Below are 25,550 nucleotides of genomic sequence, written 5' to 3'. Positions count from 1 at the left end.
GCGCATGTCTGTGCTGCACACCGTACACGTCGAATGACGCAATAAAAGCAGACATTACAGATAGAATAAAGCTCTTAACCTATAGCTCGTAAAGCTTTAACCATTACTTGTTGACTTATCTTTAAATAATTAAAAATCCCCCAAAATTGCAATCAAAAGTTCGCTCACATTTTCCAATACAATACCGTCAATTTATGCACTGTGATTTATTACTACAAAATAACAAAGCTCATGTGTACTGTACATGATTTCCAATTCCATTGAGTTACCACAATTTGGGACAAATTATATAAAATCCTACTGGAGATGCTACAAGAGTTTCTTCCCTTTAGTTATGTTGGATATTAGCTACTTTATCTTTATCAGAACAATACTTGCATTTAATTTAAATTTAAAAAAAACTGCAGCAGGACAGATACAGAAAGTCACAGGGTTTTACAATACAAACAATTTTAAATTACTCTAAAAATACTTGTTCTACTTTGTGTGTTATGTGGTGGTAATACTTCATGAAATTTAAGTTAAATTAAATATTTTTTAAAATCCCTATAGAATTACTAGGTTGTACTTTCAAGTTGAAAAAAAGTCAAACACAGATTAAAATCATTTTATCATTTATTTATTTTTCTTCCATTTCCTTAAGCATTTTCATTAAACATCTACGATATCATCCAAAACACTTCACTCAGCAGTTGCTATGTCTATCCCCCTATAAAATTAAAAAGAAAGGATGAATACTTTTTTTCCTTTTTTTTTTTTGGCTAAAGACTTGCTACTTGTAACCGTGCCATTTCATGGTGTCTAAAAAGCTTACAGCCTACACAGGATATAAGATTAGGAACAAAACGTAATCATTTCATTTCACCAACCAGTTATGAATCAAATCCATTAATTCAGTTAACATAATAAAAAAATAAAACCAGTTCCACTGATTTTTCTAATTTTAGTGGCACAGTCTCTATGTAATTTGCGCCCAAGGATAATGTCGCCAAACAAAATAAAAATCTGAAAACATCTCAAACTAACAACAGGCATATGTTTGGGCAAGAAAGCCACAATTAAAGTTGAACAGAGAAACAGAATTTAAAACAAAATAAATTAAAACAAAACTGATGCATAATTTCCCTCCGATGTTTCTTCTAAAAACTGTCAAATCAAAAGTAGGGGATTGAGAAATTATTCATTAGGACACATTTATAACGTTCCACACGCACACAGATTTTTCAAAAACTAAAACATACATAGTTCGACTCACTAATCAACAATCATGATTATAAGCACTCGCTCAAACAGTGGCAGAATAAGAGAGGAGTGAGGGAGGAGCTACTGCATTTAAACAGCACTTCCTGAGATTGTCTCTCTGCTGATTTGACTTTGGTCTGGATCTGTGCACAACCCATCCATACATGAGAATGAGATAAAGAGGGGAGGAAATCAAATTGAGGAGAGAATCATGCATAACAGTGTGATTGATTAAACATCTTTTAAACGTTCAAATACACATTATTAACTGAAACTTAAGACCCCTAAACAGTTTAATGTGATTACTGAATTCAAAAAAGGCTACCAAAAAAATCCTGCAATAAGTATTGGACAAAAATGTGCAGTCGTACACATCACCAATTTCCTCTGAGGTCCTGAGTTCCCTCTCTTTTACCAAGGCTGACATGAGACTGGATAACACGGGTAAATGAGCTCTGTAGCAGGTATATTTTATGTAATCACACCTGAAATGTACAGGCATAAACGCAAGTGTCAAATACGGATTATTATTATTAAACAAACAAATAGAAGGAAAACACACAACATAGACTGACACTATATCACAGACTAGGACATGAACAGCAACTCCGAAGCAGCACACTAACTCAGAGCATATAAAACCCAACCTGATTATCGTCACCAGCATCTACAGCAGACGGAAAAAACAAAGGCTGACCGTATAGAAACACCAGCAAGACTTTCACTCCAAAGGAAGAGGAAGACAAACAGTGGCTTTGCTCATTTACACAATGATATCTATTCATTCTTTCAGCATAAAAGTAGCTTGATCTTCCCGTTACTGACAGACCCAGCATTCAAAAACACCATACATCACAGATGACACCGTACGACATTATACAGCACGACACCAACTCAAAATCACCTTAAATTGTATTAGATTTGTCTGGATCTTTTTTTCTATGGATGTCTAGTACTATTTCATCCATTCGTCAGTCTTGATCAGTCGTGTCCTTTAAACCTACAAATTTCCCTCTTGCTTTGTCTGAACAGGATACACTTGTCTTCCAGTTTTAGACCGGGGTGGGAATCAATAAGCACCTCATGATTAAATTTTAATTAATTCACAAAGTGCTTTGAGCTTTCTGAATCAGGCCAAACCCTTAATACCTGCTTGAGAGTTCTGTTTGAAACTGCATGGCGGACCTTGCATGCCACATATCGACAGGGCTCCCAAACATTCCCTTGACTTTTCCAGACGTCATTAATGACTACATAAGGATTTTTTAGAAATTATCTTCGAGAAATTGACTCATCATTTTGGAGTAATTTCTAGCAGTATAAATAACTGATATTTATTACATTAGTTGTTTTTCATTCATTTCTATGATTTCCCCCCCCCCCAAAAAATCTGGAAATCCCGCTTTTGAAATTCCCCATTTTTCAAGGACGGTGAGCAGTGGGAACCTTTTATCGATATCTGTAATGCTTAATCTTGCGCATGTTTCCAATAAATTAAAGAACAAACCACTTTGAATCGCAAATAATTCTGTGTCGATTACAGAATTATTTGGGAGAGCATCACATCTGAATCAATTTTCCCCAGCCCCTTTCAGGACTGATGCAAACACAGGAAGTAGTGCACAAACACACACACAAAGGTGAAATATGGACCGGTGGGGGCGGTATTATGCCGTCTTTGTGTGATCTGTTGCATACAAACTGTGCTTGATTTCTCACCAACAGTACTATCATTTATAGATAATAATAAAATAAAATAAAAAAAGTACAACATAGTACACACTAGTGCCAGGACCTTAAACACTCCAAGTAAAATCAAAACTCATTCACAAGCTAATTAATCGCTGTAAATCAGACAACACAGGAAGCATGGCCTCCATTTCTCAGTTCAAGTGTAAGAGGTTTTTTCATCTTCCTTAAATTCCTAGTTTTCTTCTGTATTTTTAAGAATCAACTTCCCAGATTTCAAGTCATTTGGGAGGCAGAGGATTCTTCGACACCACAGTGCGACAGTCCAGTTTTCATATGTAGATTTTTATATAGATATATATATATATATATAGATTTATATACTCTTGCTTTATGTATAAGATGTGTATCCAAGTATACACACGAGTGTGCATGTGTCATGGGCATAAGAGGCATTACTTTGGCGATCTGGGTGGGATGTTTTGTTCTTTTCCACTGCGTCTGTTGTACCCCGACTGTGGCGAGGAGCGCCGACCCTGTGGGGGTCGTCTCTGTTGCTCTCTGAGCTTAAAGCCTGACCCTCTGGGACCGTTACCACGTTGGTAGCCAGTCTGCTCTCTGGACGTCCGACTCTCGCTTCCTTTCTCCATTTTCTCACCGGGGCTGCAGCGGGATGAAGCTGGGCCTTCCGCTTTGTTGACTCGAAGTTCACGTAGTGGTTGGTTTGTGGTGGGAGAAGGGGTGGGACTGGGGCTGGGCGGGGCTACTGGTGCAGGGGGAGGGTCTTTGGGTGGCCTCTGACACACCTCCGCATAGCTCAGCTTCCGAGGCTCCTGAGGAGAGTCAATAAAGCCTTAAAGGTTAACAGAAATCTAATTTCTTATACTTTCATGTGTGAATAGGCTCCAGGAGCATTTATAATTTAGCAAATGAAGGTGTTTACCTGAAAAGATGTGATTGATGGCAGAGGTGGAGTAGATGTTTCAGTGCTTGAAGTTGATTGGCTGCGCAAAGGTTTTGGGGCGGAAACGAGCTGGACGTGGTGGTGTGTGGTCACTGATGGGGTCACTGATGCAGGCTCTGGAGGCGTGTCAGAGGTCTGAACCTCTTTCTCTGGTTTCTTCACTTGATGTGACGCACTGTACAGAGAAATGTGGAGTTCCAAGATTTTCAACCTGCTTCTATTTGAACAACCTTAATAATAGTCATATTTATTTACAAATAATTTGTATATTTATAATTTAAAATCTTGATTAATAAATGCTGTGAAAGTAATGTTCATTAGTAGTTTATGATGCCTAATGCGTGTGCATGCATTTGTGTACCTAGTGGTAGGCGTGTCCTGTTTTGTGGCGGGAAGCTTTGGCGCTGGAGGGGAGAGTCCGGTCGACTGGGCTTCCACTTGACATGTTCTGGGATCTTGACTGACATCTTGCTTATTTGTTTCAGGCTAAAGCACAAGGAAAAATTGCAACTTTACTTGAGTGATATTGAAGATTCTGTGTGAACAAGCGAAACAATTGTAATTGAGAATACACAGGTACAGGAAGTAGTTCTAACTACCTTGTCCCTGTTGATGCCCTTAACTACATCTGCCATACGATTCTCCAACACAGACTCCGTTTGCATGGTCACACCTGGCAGACAACTCGGCACACCTCCTGGTAAAGGTGGGAAGTTAGTGGTTGCGAGGTCAAACTTTGGAGGCGGAGTTTTCACCTCTGATTCAGGATTCTGCCTCTGTGTAAAATGAAATTGAATGAAACGAGAGACAACAAAAATGACAATTTTGGAGAACCATTCAATAAACTTGGGACTTACCATCCTTTCATCTTCTCTTCTCCTCCTCATGCCACGATAGCTTCCTCTCCTGGACACATCACTTAAGTCGTTAAATACACTCGTATCATCAAACCTGTCAGCATTCAGAGAACGCACTTAACAGATGACCCTCAGATCTCATAATCTTAACGCTCACTGGGACAGGAGTGACAGAGACTTTAAGGAGAGAGACCGAGAGAGATAAAGGAAATGAAAGGACAAGAGAAGAAGTGATCAGAGAGAAAATAAAGAACTAAAGTCTTCCCATCACTCCCTGCTTCCCTCTATGCGCTTAGTTGATCATCACTGGGTCAAAACAACCAAATCTGATTCTTATACAGTTAACTTAAATTATACAGGTAAAAGAAAAATGCTGCTACATGTCTTATCTGTGTGTACTGACCTGGCCCGGCTGCTGATGCAGAGTTCGGAGAGGTGGTTCTCTCTGGGGGAAACTGGCGGTTCAGAGAGCGGGGTGAGGGTGGCGGCAGTGGTGTCTGAAGTGGGGGTGCATGGGGGCTGAGGACTACCGGCACCGGACGAAGTCTCCGTCAGCTGACTCGCATCAGCACGAGGCTGTGGCTTTACATGATTCCTGCACAGAAAAATCAGCCGTTTCTCAGAAGTGATAGCATTTAACTATAACCATGGCTCAAAAGCCAGAGCAAAGCTGAATAAACATCTGTAGAACAGATAGTTTATTCAGCTGGGCTTTAAGGGTGGTCTCTCTCACTGTGTAGAACAAGCATCACAAATGGAGATGTTATGCATGAGAGATGTAGTGACAAAAAGAAAAATGTTTTGCAGAGAAATTCCTGAAGTGACACCATTTTCATTTCTTTTGTAGCAGGCTTGCTGCGGTAGTCAGGGTTTACCGGTGCTACAGTGTTCGGACGTAACTGATTACATTACATGGCCGACACAGCACCACCGCCAATGTCATTTCGCTTTTTTTTTTCAAATAAAAACCATTTTGTTCAGTTGGACAACGAACACTACTCCATACAATACTAGCAGCAGAGTCGCAGTGAAGAGAGTAAGAAGAGATGACCGACAAGACGATGGCAGAGGATTTGCTTGCTGAGATGCGTATTTTGACAATTTTGTGTGTATGTGTCCGAAAGAGGAATCAATTGAGTGTTCACACGTCTTAAACACGACTCTCTGTGTGTGCACGGCTGTGCTTACAGACAACAGCGAGCGCGTACCGAATTGAGTTATCTATCGCATCTTCTTGCATTGGAATAGATTAAAATCGCTTGAATGTGTAAATTTGCAAGACAAAACATGGCAAATTATAAACATTTGCTCTATGATGGTTAAACTTTGCAATTAATCCACAAATCACATTGGGCCTGGTCCGTACAAACAACGGATAAACTATGATCCATTTAATCCCTACACCGTAACCCACCCTTAAACCTAACCATACCACTAAACCTGTCCCTAACCTTACACGCATCCCACCTCAATAGCAGCAAAAGTGTTTTGCAATACAACATGAACAACAAGTGCATAGCACCCAAAAATTACTTTTTCGACGCAAGTACATAAAAGAATATAAAGTGAACAAATATTATTGCTACTTCCTTTTAACCAAAATTACATTTATTTAGGCTCTCTCATTTGCCATTAAATTGGATTAAGCATATATTGGCACTATAGGCCACTGGCTCACCAGTCCTCATCATTCAACACCTATGCAGATTTTATTTATAATGCATGTACTTCAAGACACAATCAGGAAATTCTCATACCTGCAGAGCAACAGATGATACATGCAAGGACAGGGTTACATGACGGATCTGATGACAATGCACTGTCATTCACTGTGAAAGCCAACATGCAACATACAGCTTTTAGCCGAGTCATGATGGTCTTTCACTATGGAGCTCTTACTCATGGTTAAATAGCACTAAGATGAACGTGCATAAGATTATGATTTAAGATGAATTTACCTGAAGGCATTGATTACATTCTTTCTGGAATAAAGTGGAAGTCTAGAAAGTAAAAGTAACAAAGACAGTCTGACTCCAGTGTCTCAAACACAGAGCTCCGCCTCACTTTCTGCACATGACAAGGAAATCAATGTAGTTAAACTTCAACAATATTTCACACTTGAACAATTTAATTGTAAATGGAGGGATAGACATGTGCTGATATACGATAATATGACATATCACAATAATGAACATGCACGGTATTATTGTGGGCATTTTAAAATACCATGAATAATTATTTAGGAAATATTCAGATTTGTAGAATGCATTAAGAATACTTTTCCATCAACTGGTTAAAATGTACAACTGTGTGTGTGCTGCGTCAAAGAGGCATGTGCACTCTGATGTAAACAAGTCCAACACGCATGAGCAGCAAGGCGGAACGAGTGAAGGGGACGCACTGAATGACAATGTGCATTCACTCTCTGACAGCAAATGGTGCTTATGGAAGAGCAGAAATGCAACCATTACATTGGAAACCCCTGTAAACAAAGTATTTAATTGTTTAAAACAGCCATTCAGATTTTTGTATTTGCAATGGTGTTTATCACACTGCCAAATTCTTTATAGGCTATTTATTTCAAACTTTTACATTTTAATCTGGACTACAACATGCCCTAGATATTGACTGAAAACGTTCTGATTCTTTATTATTGTTCGGTAACGCTTCATAATAAGGCTTCATTAGTAAATTCAATAGTTAAACACACTGATGAAAAATACTTCTGAAGCATTTATTGATCTTAATGTTAGTTTCAACATATAATACATTATTAAAATAAAAACAATGATCAAGTTTTTTTTTACTAACGTTATTAAAGAATAACAACTTCTGCACAAAAACGAGGTCATTTTCAGTAACGTAGACTAACCATGTTCCGTACAACAACGATGTTCCGTACAGATGACCTTTTCCCGCCAATTGCTGAATAAATACTAACAGGTTATACATAAACTATATATGTGTGTTATCATCATTTCTCCCTCTTTTATCCCTGACCAAGAAAGAGAATCCCCTGCCGTTTGTTTCAGAGAGATTTCAGTAAGTTTGCTAGGTGCGCCCACTGCGCCTGCTAATGGAGGATAGGCAAGCTGCAGCCCAGATATTAGCTTTAGGTGGGGAGACAATTACAGCAGTGAAAATGTACATTTCAATTGGATTAATGCTTTTCACAGTACTATAGTCTTCATGAAATGATTATTATGTTATCACAAATCATTAAATATATTACCTTTTATTGAATAACTGCTTTGAAATGGGAATTTTTAAACGTAAATTCCGGACGATGGGCGCTTGGCGCCACTCTCACACTGAGACAAGCAGCAGAGATGCAGCACGTCTGTCAACACAGACTGCATGCAGTGATGATTATATTCATAATATTTTAACATGTAAAGCTATGGTCTACGATTTCAAAGATTGTTCATTATTAATAACCTCGTTTAGATGCTGGTTATGGTTCTACAGTACAATCCTAACAATATGAAGAGAAAAAAGAATGAAAAAAATCCATTCACTCTATTGGGTGTACAGCTGCAGAGAAGTTGACCAATGTAAGCTGTCCGGCCGGACAGCTTACATTGGTCAACTGCTCTCATCCAATCCCCCGCTCCACTTGACGCTCGCGTCTCCACCCCACCGCACCCCGCCCCCCTCCTGCGACATGAAATTTCGCGGGCAAGCAGCTGACAGTCTATGGTAGCTAGCAAAGTAGCATCAGCTCAGCAATGGAGAAATAACAAACCGAAAAAACCGACGCTGACACGGCTGACTTTTTGTTGAGCAGGTAAGCATTTATTTATACTTTTATGGTGTGAGGTGTTACATAAATAGCTTTTTATCAGTCTGACAACATGCTTATGCTGCCGGTCGGCATTGGAATGTTAGCCGTTTAGCATCGCCTATCACGGGTCAAAGTAATTATATTTCTTGAAGTGCTTGAATATATTTCAGTAGGCCTAGCGGGTCTGTTCGAGCCGATCGGAATTTGAACAAGATGCGCCGATGTTTACTACCGGTGATCACAGCTTGACTGAGTGACGTTGTTCAGGTCGTTTCCCGGTGGGAGGGATCAGGTAGCACAGAGGGGAGGGGGGTGTGTGTGGAGGGGCGGGATGAGTTTTTTAAAACTTCTCAGGCTTTCTCGACCGATTTTCAACATCGTAGACTACAGCTTTAAAATAGTCATTCTTTAATAGACAATTAAAATAAATAAACAGCTCACAAATGATAATTTTGAAGTCAATTTTTGCAGTTGAAATGTGAAAAGTGCATGTCAAGTGCATTTTGCGGTGAAAGGTGAAAAGTGTACGGAACATGGTTAGTCTACGTTAACCGAAACTAAACAGCGTCTCTAGTGAATTGAAAGGCTGTCACTCAGCGTGCAGTTACATTGTTTCGGCAATGAGTGTGTTCTTTGAGTGAGTCATTAAACCGTTCATTCAAACACGTCATTAAAAGATAGAAGTAATGAAAAGGTGTTAATTATTTTGAATTTTGAGTTCCACTTTTTAAGGATCAGGTACTACAATATTGCAGTTATCGCGACAGCCCTATTGTAAAGTTTTCATTAAATCTATCTTTGAATGAATCTGCTTTTTTGAACGTGTTAGCTGAATGAATGAACAGACCACGAAGAAGTCTTTTGACCTATGTATTGTGAGTATGAAAATTCAGATGCTTATGATTTAGGACACATTTGACTTTACCTAACCTGAGAATAATCAAAATAAGGTTAAAGGTTGTCTAGAAATATGCAGCATATAACAATATATATACACATTTCATGGAGTGTTCATGAACGTGTTAGCTGAATGAATGATTTAATGACTCACTCAAAGACAGTCCCTTGGCACCAGGTTTTGCAACTTTCGATATCAATTGCTGAAGCTTTTATCAAAGTCAGGATAATTTAGTATAGTTTAGTATAAATAATTTCCACAAATATCACATTTCTGAGTGGCAAGGCAAGGTAAAGTCTACAAGATGATTTTAATGTGACCTTCATAAAACAGGGTTTCTGCAGGTTTTATGCAGGTACATTTAAGACTGCAAGACCTTTTTAAGACCAAGTAAAGAAAACCTAAGGAATAAATTAAAGGGAACTCAATACATCATTATGTTTTCTAAATGTCCTTGTCTATGGAGAAACACAATGATTTCTATTAACAACACTTCAGAGAGTTGTAAAATACGACTTCCAACTAGGGGTGTGCGATTAAAAAAAAAAAAAAAAAAAAAAAACTATTTTCTGGGATTTTCTCGATAAGGATAAATAGACGATATTTGTGCGTTATTGTGCTGGTTCCATGGCAGGTTTAGGACTGCCGTGGAAAGCTGACTCCTGAAGTTTATGATATTCTTCATATTCTGTGTGGTGGTCAGTTCACAGCAGTGACAAATTATTTTTTCTTTGTACAGATGACAATGTTATCAAAACAATCCCCTATCACACGGATGCGCGGAAACAACTTATACCGCTGTATTATGCATGCCAGAAAAGTAGTTGGCCATGTCACTTTGTAAAGAAAGACTACGCACATGCACAAAAACGCATTACTACAGTGCACTCGAGCTGAATGCACATGCCTATAGCCAAATAACAATCTATATATATTTTTTGTCCAATTGTCCATTAGTCTAATCTACAAGACTACACGTAGTGTATGCATGCACTCTCTGAGTGTGTGTGAGGGATATACTCGATAAAACATGTCATTACGATATTAATTGCAGACGATATATAATTGCACCCCTCTACTTCCAACTGATATCAGTTACTTTTTAATTCATTTTACAAAAAAATAGCTTGAATACCTCTGCTCCCAACCACTAGAATATGGAAAAAACTTTTACTGTACCTTTGGATTACACTGCAAAAAAGGATATTCTTCCTCAGAGCAAATGTCTAAAGATTCTTAAATCAAGATGCATTTATTAGAGATACAAAATATGAAGTCTTGTTTATCCAGCTGAGAGTTGCAGTTTGCTATCATAATGCTCAGGCATCAGTTGGATGTTTTGACCTGCCGTTCAGCCTGTATTTCACGGATTAATTCGTTTGTACTTCAGCGCTGTGATTTAGAGGCTTTAAATGATTAGATTAAAACAGAAAAGCTAAAACATAAAAACTGCTTCTTTCCATTTTTCAAACTATTATTTCCAATGCAATGTATTGATTAATTAACCAACTTCAGAGGTTGAATTTTTGCACTGCATACAACATTTAATGCCATGACTTCATGAATTCAAGACTTTCTGCTTTGATTTAAGGCATTTTCAAAGTCTTAAAGAACAAATCCAGTGAAAAATGAACCTAGAGGTAATTAACACATGGTTACCGAGTCGATCGTTCCCTACGATGCGTTTCCATGAAAATCGAATGTAAAGAGTTTTATCTTTAAAAACAGATTAGCTCATAACACTAGTATATGGGGCACAGAGTAAGTAAAAGTAAATCGCTAGTTAATACCACTAACAAGGCTCCCTACATGCAAACCGAAGCATTGAGAACTTTGTAAGTGTACAGACAGTTTAATAAGAAGATACTTTATAAAGACAGTACATTACGCGTTTACAGACAGGCGTCATCTTGGAAAACAGTCTCGACTAGTCGAGTCACGAACGCCGTGCTACGTTAGATTTCACTATGCGTAATTCCTATCGACCAGCTCACTTAGCACGGCGTTCATGACTCGATTAGTCGAGACTGTTTTCCTAGATGACGCCTGTATTAAACTGTCTGTACACTTACAAAGTTCTCAATGCTTCGGTTTGCATGTAGGGACCCTCGTTATGCTACCGTGTTAGTGTGAGGCTATTTTGAGCCTTGTTAGTGGTATTAACTAGCGATTTACTTTTACTTACTCTGTGCCCCATATACTAGTGTTATGAGCTAATCTGTTTTTAAAGATAAAACTCTATACATTCGATTTTCATGAAAACGCATCGCAGGGAACGATCGACTCGGTAACCATGTGTTAATTACCCCTAGGTTCATTTTTCACTGGATTTGTCCTTTAATTTGTGGAAGGGTGAATTAAGACTTTAAGACCAGCAGAAACCCTGAACAAGTCAGTTTTTATTAAAAACCAACCCCTAGGATATAAATTTCCCATGGTAGAAGAAACAACCGATTATGTTTTTGGCAGAGAGGGAAAGGGATAGGCTAAGAAAGAGATTTTTAAAACAACATTTCGGGATCTTACCGGTTGCGGGAGTAGTTTCGTGTAAGGCTGATTGGAGACGAGCCAGTTTTGTAGTTTCCTGCTGTGCCAAAGCCATTAACAAATGTGCTGTTTGGAAATGGAGCCTGCAAGATGAAACAACAGCTGAGATTAACCCACACATCCTCAAACTCCTACAAATTATCTTCAATTCACATTTTTGTGACGCATGCCCAAAACACCTCTTAACATTAATGTGAAACGCTAAATGAACCAAACAACTGTTGGCATGGTAACCATTTAGAAAGCAGTCAACTGCCCTGACTGACTTCATACTGCGCTTCACTCCAGTAACTCCCCTGCAGCTCAGCCTGCAATCACAAACCTGATTACAAACCCAGAGACCTACTGAGACTACATCAGCTCATACATTCAGCCTCCATGACTGCAATACAAATTTAACTAAAAAGGCTCTCAAAAAGAGGAACTCATTGGATGAGTCACATTCAAATCTGTTGAAAAATGACTGCGTTGAAAAATGACAAAGCTTGGACATTGAAAAGTCATTTAGTCGTCATTCCACAAGTGACCCTCAGATCTCATAATCTTTACGCTCACTGGGACATGAGTGAACTTTAAGAGGGAGAGAGAGGGAGGGAGAGAGAGAGAGAGAGAGAAAGAGAAAGAGAGAGAAAAGGAGAAGAAAAAAAACTCCCCACAAATTCTGAACACTCCTTGCTTCCCTCTATGCGCTTAGTTTATCATCACTGGGTCAAAACCAAATCTGCTCTGATCATCTTTCATATAAAGCTACAATTGTGTTTCTGAACATATAGCACCATGGCAACATCAATTATTTTTGAAACTGCAGCCTTTAATGACTTTTTTTTTAAACCATCTAAAATATTTTTTATAAAATAAAATTATTCTTAAATATTTTTAGTTAGTATTTACACTACCAACCATATAAATGTTTTTTTATTTAGCAAGGATACATTAAATTGAAGGGACAATAAAGACTTTAATTTTTTTTACACATTTTAAAGAACTTATTTTCTTTTGAATTATTCTAATAAAAAAAAAGTATCATGTTTTTACCATATTATAATGCAGCACAACCATTTTTAACTGATAATAACTGTTGATTGAGCAGCATATTAGAGTAGTTTACTCGTCTTTAGGGGTGGAAGGGATCGCAGTTGATCCGTACGGACCAGGCCCCACGGCACGCATGTGATTCGCGGATTAACTGCTAAATTTAACCATCATAGAGTGAAAGTTTATAATTTGGACGCGTTTTTTCTTGCCAATTTACACATTCAAACAATTTTAAACACGGAAGAGGAGAAAATCAAAAAGAGAGAGTGAGAGAGGGGCGTTTCAGACAGCGCTCGAACACCGAATTGATTCCTCTTTCGCGTTTTGTTGCCCTTGAATGAACAGGACACAAACACAAAATGATGTAAAAATACCCGTCTCGGCAAGTATTCTCTCGTTTGTCATAAGTGAACAGTTGAGAAAGATACTGGATGTTTGCCAGTTTTTGCGGTCTGTGCATTCGGTACTAGTGACAGCAGACGCCTAATATTCATACTGTTGTCTGTGTCATTAATGTTAATAAAACAACAAAATACAGCTTTAACAAAGATAAAACTATTTAATTTCTACAGTAAACAGTGTTATTTTACATTTAGACTTAATTATTAATTTCTGTACCTGAATACTTTGTTATTTAGTATCCATCTCTGCTTGTAATTTGTGTATTTATTCTTATTTTTATTACTCACTGTTCACAATTTCACTTATGTGGAAATTGTCACTTGAATCTCTTAATTCAGCAGTAAAACACTTATATATTATATTATTAATAAAATATATTTCAAGTTCTCACCAGTGGCGTTTCAAAATAAGGGGTGGGTGAAGGGGTCCACGTCTGTGGCAGAAGGCTGTAGAGAGGGTACTGCTGCGGAGGCTGGTACACCTGCTGCAGGTAAACTGGAGACGAGTACTGTGATGGAGTGGAGTACACTCCAGAGTCAACGGCCCCATAACCGTTCTTAGCAAAGAACGTGTTAATGGCCTTGATGCGAGCCTACCATGACAAAAACATACAAAGACAGACCTGCATTACAACCAGGGCTCGTTGTTCAAAAGTAATCTGATCGGAAATCTTGAAAATGGGTTGTTCAAAAGATAAACGATTCTGAAATTGGAAATCTCAGTATAGATCTGGATCAAATCATCAAGTTTGTGCTGTTCAAAACTTTTCAGTAAGTTTGGGATACCTTTGATATAAAAAAGGAATAAAATAAAAATCAGGATTATCCTGATCCCAGCAAAAGGGTGGATTTCAGAAACAAAAATGTAATAAAACGTTAAAACTGGTCATAAAAAATACAACATTTGTATCATAATATACGCTTTTTTTGCTCTTGATTAATTTAACTGTTAAAGTAACAAATTCGACATTAGGTTACCTATTATTAAGCCTTTGAGTACTGTAAAAAGTAAAAAAAAATTGTCTGGGAGGAAAAAGAATTTTAATGTTTGTGTTCTCTTGCAAATGTTCTGCATTCCCCAATAAACTGTGTTCACTCAAAACTGTTGAGTTCTTTGGGAATAAACGCAAAGTTTCCTGGGGGAACACAAAAGCATTAAAGAGCCTATAAGAGATGCACCGATATTAAATTTCTCAGCCGATGACAATTATTCAGAATGACAGCTGTCGATACAGATACTGATAGTTTGAATTTCTATTTTCTCCCCAATTAATGCTGCAAACTATACAGGGAACCCTCTCATCTGATACATTAATATTAGAGGATAAAATTAAAAACAAGTTATTGTATTCAACTGCCATTTATTTTCAGATATAATAATTACACAAATAAAAACTGAAATGTTTGTATGCAGCTCAGTTTATGGCAATTTTATTTTTAGCTATAACTTGAATTAAAGTGGAAGAGATGACTGGCGCTGCCACTTGATCTGAAGCATTACAGCGATCTGTCATGTCACATTTAAGAGCATCAAAAGACCATTTATTGTTTCGAATTTCATGATAAAATGGACATTGCTTGAACTACGGGTGATCCATAGGGTCAAATAGAGACTGCTTTAATGTCACTATTTTTCTATTAATGCGATATTGTTATAGTCTAAATCCAACACAAGAGATTTTCACACAGTATGAGTTGCAGTCTGAACACGTTTTTCCACACCCTTATGATTGACAGGTTATAATCATCCCTGATTATTGGCTGTTTTTAAACAATCGACCAATGGGTGATAGTGAAAATAATTGCTTTAATCTGCAGAGAACATAGTGCATCTCTAATTAAAACACAATTTCATATTTTTCCCCCCATCACCATTAGTGCCTCCATAGGGGTCTGATTGTTTAGAGGAAATTGAAGATGGAAGGGATGTTTGATGATTGTATTTTTTTCTCTTCAAATAAAAGCCCTTGAAGTGACCCCACATTGACTATTCAACCTGTTCTTTACATAGCTAGTAGCCACTGTGAAATGTACAACCCAATTTGAAGCACCAAATCATGGGACTTCCAAATCTAGATAATTCTGATCAAGATTCAACTTTGAACAACTGGGCCCAGAACATCCAAGATCAACATCCATTATGATGCACATTCATTTTTAAACTAAATGGAGGCCTTAAATGACAAGTGCGCATTCACACATCCATTCACTAACACACAAGCATATGCACATGCTGGCATAAATCATCAGTCTGGTCAAACTATAAGACAGAGCAACACAATGTGCACTCACCATAATTGGTTTGCCCTGAAAGGTTTTGACTTCCTCACGCAAGTATCTGTAAGCCTGTGAAACAACGTGGCCAGATAAAGACCATTTGCATTAATTAAATCAGCAGACAAAATGCAAAAACACGTTACGCCTCATCCATGCAACAGCAAAGCAAAAGTGCATATTGGTTTTCATATCAGCAAATTATGGCTGTTAAAATGACTTTTCAGTTTTAAGCAGAGCAGCTAGTTAATCAGCAGCTAGCTAATATTATATGTATATCATAATTTTATATAAACCAAGTCTTTACTGCTTTTTAGATTTCATTATGGCCATATTTCATGAATTATAATAGTGAACAGAAAATTACACATTACAGATTAAATGGTCATGAACCATATCACAGGAAAAGGGCATCACAACCATTCATGAAAAAAAAACTTTTACTTGCAACATCTGAATTAAAAACGAGTTAACTCAATATGGTAGCAGAGATCTTGAAAAAAAAAAAACATATGTAAGAAAGATTTTACCAATTATTTATACAGACAGCTGTTTGTGAATGTGTTTGTCAATAATACCTGTTGAGCATCAGTGTCGGACTGGAATGTGATGTACCAGTTGTTATTGTGCGCAAACTCCACACTGATGACCTGCGGACACTTCTCACTTTTAAAAAGTGCCTCCACCTCCTGACAGAGAGACAAAAGCATTAGTCAGCAAATCAAAATAATAAGTGAAAACTACTGAAAAACAGAAGGTCAGATATCCCTCAGATCTCATAATCTCACGGTCATTAGGGCAAAATCCACTGTACTGAGAGAGAGAGAGAGAGAGAGAGAGAGAGAGAGAGAGAGAGAGAGAGAGAGAGAAAGAGAGAGAGAGAGAGAGAGAGAGAGAGAGAGAGAGAGAGAGAGAGAGAGAGAGAGAGAGAGAGAGAGAGAGAGAGAGAGAGAGAGAGAGAGAGAGAGAGAGAGAAATAAGAATAAAGTACAGATAAAGGAGGATTTAAACAAGAGGACAATGAAATCTCAGCAGCAATGGTTCTGGATCCTTCCAAGCGCGATACTGATCATCATCGGGGTAACCACAGTAATAATAACCAATCTCTACCATATACAGCTACAAGAGATGAACATACAGAGTGGTCTCACCTCGACAGGTGTGGTCTCAGGGACTTCTCTGAGGATGATGATGCATCTCTTGTGGTTTGGCCGTACCTTCTCGCCCTTCTCATCCACCTGCACCATGGGAGAGGCTGAGAAGGACAACACAGTTAAATGCAAGGAATGAACAACAAACTCTGTAACTTTGGCCAGTGTCTTTTTTTTTTACCTCGTAGCACCTCAAGTATCAGGTCCATATCAGTAGTCAGCAGTTTGACCCCCTCCATGCTCGCAATGGTCCAAATAGGGACAAACTGATCACTGTCCATCTGAGATATCAGGTAAAGGTCTTTGGAGAGATTCTCCCTGTAGAAAAAAAAGAATAATTGTAATGAACAGATGTTGAACACTTGCAATGATATTCAAGTTTCACTTGGTAAAGCCTTTGAATACAGATTAAGCAGAATTTTAATGTCAGCTTTGCTAACTACAAGCTTCCATTGCATGATTTGCATATTCCATTGATAGAAACCCATTACTCCAAATATTACTGTGTTATCACACCACTGGGCATGTTTGCTTAAGTTCACATGTGCAAATGAAAAAAGACCAGATGTTTTTTCCACCGAAGTGTAGAAGTATTTCTACAAACGGTGTTTCTTTTGACTGGTTGTATTTTTAAAATAAGACTAGTCAGTAGGTTTCCTGAACAACTAGTCAACTAATTGATCCTAAAGAAGCTAGTTAATTCATTAGTTAACAGAGTGATATGGAAAAAACACTTCTAAAGCATTTATTAATCTTAGTTAATGTTAATTTCAACATTTAATAACACATTATTACAATCAAAAGTTGTAACTGTATTTAATGGACCTGAGCGAACAAACTAACAATGATCAGTTGTTTTTTAAATAACATTAACAAATAATAACTTCTGTAACAAATGTAGCTATTTCTCATTGTTAATATTGGTTAATGCAACATTAATAACTAAAGGACCTTTTTGTAAATTGTTATTTATTCTTTTGCACTTTAATCTGTTTGAAACATTTGTTTACTTTACACATTTTTGTGTACAGCTTTGTATAGTTTAGTGTATAGTTCTTTTTGTTATAAGAAAAAAAAAGTGAACACTTTGTGATAAAATACCGTACACCGTGATAAAAGCAATTATCGCAATACAAATTTGATACAGTCACATGCCTAATATGTAAATAGCCAATGCGTGTCAACAGCACCTAAGACTGACTGACAGAAGTCTTTAAATATCGATTTATAAATCAGCCATTAAAAAAAAAAATCCATATGGTGGACTACTAACCAAAACAAAAACAGAAAATCTAGATACACTAGTCAAACTCACTAATCTGCTGTTGGAAACGGTGACCCATCCGATAAACACTTTTATGCACTTCTCAATCAGTCACACAAAGTTAGTTTTTGACACGCAAAAACTAAATGACTTCTGGTATCCAATAAGCATACTAAAAGATAAAAGATGATCATTTTAATATTTGGGTGATCTATTCTTTTCATATCGAATTAAATTATAAAGAGATTAACAACTGTGCATGCTTGACAACCAACAATTACAATACTGCTGAATGAAAGCGCTTCAAATCAGATTGTCCATGAAATCACTTCCAGTGTCATAGGTCCATTACGACATCGCATTTAATTACTGAATGAGAATTTTTTTCAAGCAAGAGTAGAATAAGCATTGCTTTATTGTTCAGGTGATTATGAATTTCCATTCATCCCTGAAGGTCTTATGTATAAAAAAATAAAATAATAATGTAATATGGGAGAGCATGTGTAAGCATGTCTGGGCGTAGAGTGGGTGTTACCTTGAGAAGCAAAATTCTAGCTGCTTCTTCAACGACTCCTTCAGACTCTCTTCGGACAGTGGAGGCTGCTCCTCGACGGTCTCGCCCTCCACTGAGCAACAAAACATACAGTCAACAATGACAATCAGCCATTAAGCATCACGGATGGAATTAAAGTGTGACAGTGGGTATTTGTGGCAGACCTGGTTCGTAGAGTGGGTAAGCCAGTTCTGCTGACTCAATGCCATTCAACATGCTGCTCTCCATAGGAGGGGCTGACTCAGAGTCACCATAGCCAACAACATACTCCTTGAAACCTTCAGAAGAGGAATGACAGTAGTAGTAAATTCATTTGAAACCTTTCCATTCAGTTACCATGCAAGAACAGCAATAGGTCATGCAACCCTCAGATCTCATAATCTCACAGTCATCAGGCCAGACCCAATCCACTGCGAGAAAGAGCAAGAAATTTAGTTTGAGAATTAGAGAAAGAAATGAGAAAGAACAGAATGGAGGGAGTAAGAGGAGAAATTAGGTTGAAAGATCTCTACAGTGAGAATAGTTCTGGGTCCTTCCAAGCGCGATACTGATCATCACTGGGTTTTAGGAAACTTTAACATCATGTCTGAAATTATTTTAGTTGCTATTGCATGAATCCCCCGCAGAGTAATTTCATTCGTTTTAAAACACCTGCCAAGAATCTAGCCACGTCTAACCAGAAAAACCGCAACAGCAGGGCTTCCCAAACCCCTGGAGGTTTGAGAGGGAACTTCAGGGTGTTCATGCGTTTATGAAAAGTCAATTCAATCATAAAAATGTAAAATAAATAATTTTCTAATTAACTCAAATCAAAATAAAACTTACAAAAGATACACTATTTTATTTACCTGCATGTTATTAAGCAAAGAAACCAAGTAAACATGTTATAATTATATTAACTTAATGAGATGTGTAGCAATCAAAATCCTTTTGTTTCCTACATAAAAGAATAGGGGTGGACAATTTTCATATCCAGGTGAACAATTTGAGAAGATAGCATGAAGTCCATTTTTACACATTACTTGCAGCACCAAACAACTGCCAATAAATATACATACCCTCTGACTCCTCAGTAGAGACAGTTTCTCCTTGTGGCCAATGGCACGTCTCTGTGGCCGCCTCCGGAGCCTGGGCGGTTGGTGCAGACACTTCCTGCCACACTTTAGCATTGGGATTCAGACCGGCCCCCTTGGTGGTCACCTTGAAGACAAGGTTAAAAAAATAATAATCCAATTTTCAGATCACAGTAGAATAAAACCAGAAGAAATCTGTCAACGCTTTCCAACTGTAGATTCAGTAAACAGAATTGAGACTTAACTACAACATTACCGGTCATTGACCTACCCGTTATCAGTCTAAAACTGACAGCCATCTATCATGGCACAACCTTATCAAAGTTAAAGTGGAGTAAGTGTTGAATGTAGTTGGACCACAATTGTACTGTGGTCAGTGGTGATGAAGAAATATCCCATATCTTGAAACTATAAACAGTGTAAGTGGTTTGATCTGACACAAACCCTTTGAAGGCTTCAAGAAAGTAAATGCATACTTCATTATAAGGGTTAACTTTTGCAGCCTTGAAATCACAGCATTGCAATTTTGAAAAGTTCCCCCAAACATTCATCCAAAATATGATTAAAATAACGAATTTTAATATCACTTTCAATAGGGTAAAAAGAAAATGCAATGTCAGTGCTTGGGTCTTTTAAGGGTTAACAGATACGACGCTATCAAAGTTTCACATGACACGCCGAGGAACAAATTACAACACTGCTTCAAACTTTGCTGTAAAGTCTCAATTTTGAACTATATCGAATATAACTGCTCCCTCAAATGGAAGTGTGTGTTATTTGATGAAGGACGTCTGAAGAGCACGGTGAAGGAAAACAAACACCACAGAACAGGCAAGGGCTCCAACTATTAACACACTCCACGAGTTTGAAAACCACAGCTGTGTAACGTACAACTTCCCCTCCAACTTCTCTATACTTACACTACTGCGCCCGATCAGGGTTGAACATCATCCACAAGATCTATTACTTACCCGACGCGACACACAGATAGGTTTTAAATAGTTGGCCTTCCACCCGTTTAATCTGATTAGCCACTCCGATAAACCAGAGCGAGAGTTCAGGGCAAAGAGCTACAAACCTGCATCTGTAACGCAGCCTGGTTAACCCTGACTAGTGCTTTATTGGATTTGAACGGGCTAAAGTTATTTTTGAACGAGAGGATAAATAAAAAGCCGATGCGATTCGTGGATTCATTCAGTTTTTGATGTGGTCATTACTAGTTGTGAATTTCACCAATAAAAGTTACGCACCTTACGCTAATAAAAGAGGCTGGCTAAATAGCTAGCATTTGTTGAACGCACGTGGATCTTTCGCAACCGACGGTCAGTTCGCATCCACATAAACAAGGCATTACATAGTAGCTTAACCAACCTTGCTTATCGCCAACTAATCGATTTAAACCCAGAAACAAATAATAATAACTGTAGCAGCACTACAAAACCACACAAAAAAAAAGTCTTCTTGTTGAACTCATGGCAGGCGCCATCGATTCCATGCCGCAGCTGTGAAGAACCTTCGCGGTCGCCAAAATGACCTCTTAAACTCACCTCCACAAACAACAGCATGGTCTTCTCCCCCGACAACGTTACCCCTCGCTAGATACCTTGTAGGCGAATAAATCTAGCTTACAATAACGCAGCAACGTATTCCACTTATTTCCGTTTAAAGCAAAAGTGCAAGTTCACTACCAAAGAGTTTCGCGGCCACTATCTGCATCAATCCCCTTAGCTCTGCGTAAGCATTGGCACGGCGTTTGACGAGTCTGATTGGCCGTTCGCTCGTCTTTCCTTCGCCTTTGTGATCACATGCTGAAGCACATTTTGAAAATCTCCCGCCCACCGTTACGGGATTGGTGCGTGCTGAAATACGTCATATGGAATCTCCCTGTGATTGGAGTGGGCTTTCGTCTGTCAAATGTATGTTCAAGTTACCGGAACTGTAACCTCTGCCATCAAGATCACTGCTGAGCACGTGGCGACAGCTGAGACAAATGCAGTACAGGCTTGACAAAAAATGAATGAATGAAGTAAAATATGAGCAATTTACAAATAACACAACATTTGGAAGCAATAAAACGGCTTTTAATGATACAATTTGTGTATTACGTGTTACTATAATATAACAGTGTCTAATATCGTAATGTCACGAGGCATCGAATAGTACTAGGAACGCCTAATTTAGACAATGGACAATATGGTGGGTGGATCTCACTGCATTTACCCACTGTTAAAAGAAACTGCCGAAAACCGAGACTTGGAAAAAAATGTGAGAGCCCTATAAAAAGTCTTCCAGAACTGTCTAATAAAAATGTGTTTTGATAGCAAGTCAGACACAAAATTCAATCAAGTATGCCATTTTGTTCAAAACAATATTTAACGTACAATACTTAGTTTATTATTTAGGAAAGTCCATAGTTTCCCTAAAATTATATTTCTACTGCTGAAACTCTAATTCCGGACATCTTTATCTATACTAGCTTGTCAGAAGCCAAAGTAAATTGAATGTTATCATGTATCCATACAGAAAAAAGTGTTTTTTCCAGGGGGCCCCAAAATTATTAGGGTTTGAGCTTCCAAGGGGGCTCAAAATTATTACAATTATTTAAAATAAGACAAAACTAGCATTAAAATAAGGTGGCTGACGAACGTTCTAAGGTGTGCAGTGCAATATGTAGTGTATTTTCAGGGAAATGCCCAGCTAAAGTAGTTCCAGGTCTTGACCACATTACCAAATGATTTCAGTTATTTCAAAGGTCCTTACAGCCTACAACAGCAAAATAACCAAAACCCACAATGACACTGACCAAACAAATAAATATAGTAAACAATAGGATAAAACGACAAATTATTTCCATGTTTTTCCCCCCACAAAATTAAGTTTTATTATGTACGGAAAGCACATACTCTCTTTCTCCCGTTCTCTCTCCCACTCAAACACATACACACAGTACGGACACACACACTCGCACAGAAACATGTTGTCAGTGCTACTCTGATGATTTTATCAGTAAAATAGTTTGACAACTTAAAAGCTACATGACATTTCTCACTAGCAAGGTAACGGCGCTGTTCTTGAAGCAGATAAACTTACAGTTTTGCTTTTAGTAGAGACGCTGCTGCCAAACACTTTTGAGAGACGCACAGACTCTGGTAATTCACACATGCTGAATCTCTCTCTCTCTCTCTCTCTACCAACTGCATTAATAAATGCATTAGTCTACTGTCAATGGCTCAAGCATCCATTACTAGCTACTACTGAACAATGTTTAACCGTGGTAACCGTATAAGCTGAATAATTTACTCCAGTCCGTTGAATTATTAGAAAACAATACACATCAGATGTGTAACTGCTTCACGTTGTGGCCACATTACCACCTCGGGTGTGCATTATTTTCTAATAATTCAACGGCCTGTTGCCAATTAATCCTTACTTAATTCACCCCCACAATAACTGTCTTTAAAAACCTCAACATAATAGGTTATGTAAATTACTACATTCATAAATTAATAAATAAGTTTAAATTAATAAATTAATAAAACTCCATGGCCATTCTTATTATGAATATACATTTTTCTTGTTATGCCGAGTTGAAATATTTTATGAGGTAGAAATGTTGAGTACAAAATATTTGTTTATCCTTTACCCATTAACTCATAAATAACTGGAAATGTCATGGGGCCTTCAAATATTGATGTCTGCATAATTTTAAAGAGAGAGAGAGCGAGCTTCATTTTGGTGCAAGTCCACATCTGTCATTAAAAACATGGTAGTACAATGATTTTCTTTAAGATACTATGTTAATACCATGGTACATGAATATGGTAATCATTGAGCACCATCGTATACGGATGTACCACAGTATTAAAATTGAACGCCATCCCAGGCGTTCATTATTTTGTTCAATTTGGGTTAAAAGATGGTTAACATGCTTTAATGTTCAAAAAACAAAATTTTCTCATAATGTACATTATTGCAGCTCCTCTATTCTTAGTCTGTCTGAAAAGCAGTAATTTCTACAAAGCCCCTCCTTCCGAAAAGCTCAGAGTGCTCTGATTGGCCAGCAGACCCGGTGCGTTGCGATTAGCCAAACACCTTGAGCCTATCGATCTGAACCACTTGAGCAGAACGTTTCACAGCGCTAATTAATTAGTCTTTGTATAAAACCGGCAACGTATAGGAAGCTGTCCTGACCTCTGTTAAATTGTGCAATGCACAAGCAAACTTTTGGGTTGTACTGTTTAAGAACAGCTGTATACATCTTAATCCCTGATTCCTAATTTCATCTGTTTTCGGAAGGCCAAACAAATTTTTTTTTTTTTGCTTTCGCCTCCAAACAAACAGTCTCAGCGACATGACGACAACACTACAATTCACCGAAGCCCCATCTTCTCTCTTTGCGCATGCCTTTGGAGGGAATTATGCTAATCTTTCACAGTGTGACGTAGACGTTTGAGGAAGTAATAAGTCTGGACTTTGGTCAATGCGTTTTAGGCAGGTCTGGATTGTTAGATAGAATTAATCCCTTTGTGGGAGACTATGAGCTTAGTAACTTTGCAGATCGTATGCATGTTCAAACAGATACATTACACACCTAAGGAAAAGGAAAACATTTATAAGGATCATATGACATACATTGACCCCTTTAAAGTTGACCTTCCTCACCATGTTAAAACATTCATTGCAGTGACTAAGCACCTCAAGTCTCTGTTCAACACAAAAAGAAAAAGAAAAAAAGAACACACACACAGGCATGATACAAGAATCTGTGCAAATCACTAACAGAAATATGTGCCTGGTAAAGGTATAATGTACCTGTAATCACAGTGGTGTCACAGTTAGAAATTAAACCCTGTTTAAAGTACATTAGTAGCATTTTTTTTTTTTTTTACTAAGTGGAAAACCAGTCATGCATCTTGATTTGTTAGACTAGAATATCATCAACCTTGGTTAAATGAGAACCATTTAATTATGATAATAAAGTTTCAATTATTTAAATAATTTTAATACATATAAATGATTAAAATGAATTGTTTTTGACAAATGCACCCAACATTATTACACTAGACTTTAATTATTCTCAAACTAGAAAAACAATCTCGAAAAGTAGTTAATTGTAACTTAAAGCAAGCTGTCAGGTGGTCGTGGGGTATTTTAATTTCCAAACGAGTTAACACGCTTGTAATAGAAAACGTATAGCTTGAGTCACGCGTCCTCGAGTCATGCAAACATTGCTCATTTACAGTAGAGCACTCCGCTGACCAGGATACGAACACGTGCTGTGTCATTTATGCGCAGACGAAGCCTCGGCGTCAATATATTTAGTTTATGTTGCCTAGTAATGTCGTCTTACCGGTGTCCGACTTAAAGCCGGCTAGCCAGGCGTAGCTAATACTCAACTAAGCAGTTGTTAAGCTCAACAATTTCAGTGGATCGGTAAAACGTAACGAACTGACAATCCGGGTAGCGCGCAAAAGCACAGGTAGTTTGTCAGCATATTGCAAGTAGATACTGATGCTTAACAGTTCGATAAACATGTGGTCGAAACACGTATGTTCTAAATATGGAAGTGCTACACTCTAAACGAAAAGTTAACACACAGTAACGTCGTGTTTCGCGGGAGATTAAGTGGGTTGTGCAGATTCAGCACCACAGGCCTGAGCTCACCATGCTGCCGTGGTCCTCGCCGGTTTTCTCCTCTTGATCTCGGGCGACTGATCCCGACTCGACCTCCTCCTTCTGTTGCGCTTGGCTGCTACTCTCCGAAGTCATCGGCCGCCTTCGGCTCTGCACCGGCCGGCCACTCTCGACCCCGATCCGC

General features: G+C 38.0%; 1 protein-coding gene across 4 annotated transcripts; it reads right to left on the bottom strand.

Annotated features, from left to right (window-relative positions):
• Window positions 1–602: 602 nt before the first annotated feature.
• larp4ab (La ribonucleoprotein 4Ab) lies at window positions 603–25,550 on the bottom strand. 4 transcript variants are annotated; one of them, XM_084128409.1, is made up of 17 exons: window positions 25,397–25,550; window positions 19,718–19,859; window positions 18,824–18,937; window positions 18,642–18,732; window positions 17,024–17,160; window positions 16,843–16,946; window positions 16,270–16,380; window positions 15,710–15,763; window positions 13,810–14,010; window positions 11,961–12,064; window positions 6,711–6,752; window positions 5,156–5,347; window positions 4,753–4,846; window positions 4,495–4,671; window positions 4,257–4,381; window positions 3,875–4,070; window positions 603–3,764 (listed from the first exon to the last, which is right to left on the bottom strand). In XM_084128409.1, the coding sequence occupies exons 1-17, from the start codon at window positions 25,499–25,501 to the stop codon at window positions 3,387–3,389; spliced, it is 2,367 nt and encodes a 788-aa protein (XP_083984535.1). In that variant the 5' UTR covers window positions 25,502–25,550; the 3' UTR covers window positions 603–3,386. The 4 variants fall into 4 exon arrangements, with proteins under 4 accessions (XP_083984535.1, XP_083984537.1, XP_083984538.1 ...); XM_084128411.1 differs by having other exon boundaries at window positions 4,753–4,801; XM_084128412.1 differs by lacking the exon at window positions 25,397–25,550 and adding an exon at window positions 21,280–21,673.

Source organism: Abramis brama, assembly GCF_963993115.1.
Source record: "Abramis brama genome assembly, chromosome: 11".
NCBI classification, from domain to species: Eukaryota; Metazoa; Chordata; class Actinopteri; order Cypriniformes; family Leuciscidae; genus Abramis; species Abramis brama.
Note: the sequence above shows the minus strand (reverse complement) of the source record. Positions and strands in the feature narration are given on the sequence as shown.

What these genes read in the sequence shown, in the direction of transcription:
- larp4ab (XM_084128409.1), bottom strand. Translation starts at nt 25,501, where the DNA reads ATGACTTCGGAGAGTAGCAGCCAAGCGCAACAGAAGGAGGAGGTCGAG. An exon ending in CCGACACTGATGCTCAACAG is followed by an intron (nt 15,764 to 16,269) that starts GTATTATTGACA and finishes GTTGTTTCACAG; the next exon opens with GCTTACAGATACTTGCGTGA. An exon ending in CAGGACACGCCTACCACTAG is followed by an intron (nt 4,071 to 4,256) that starts GTACACAAATGC and finishes TTCTCTGTACAG; the next exon opens with TGCGTCACATCAAGTGAAGA.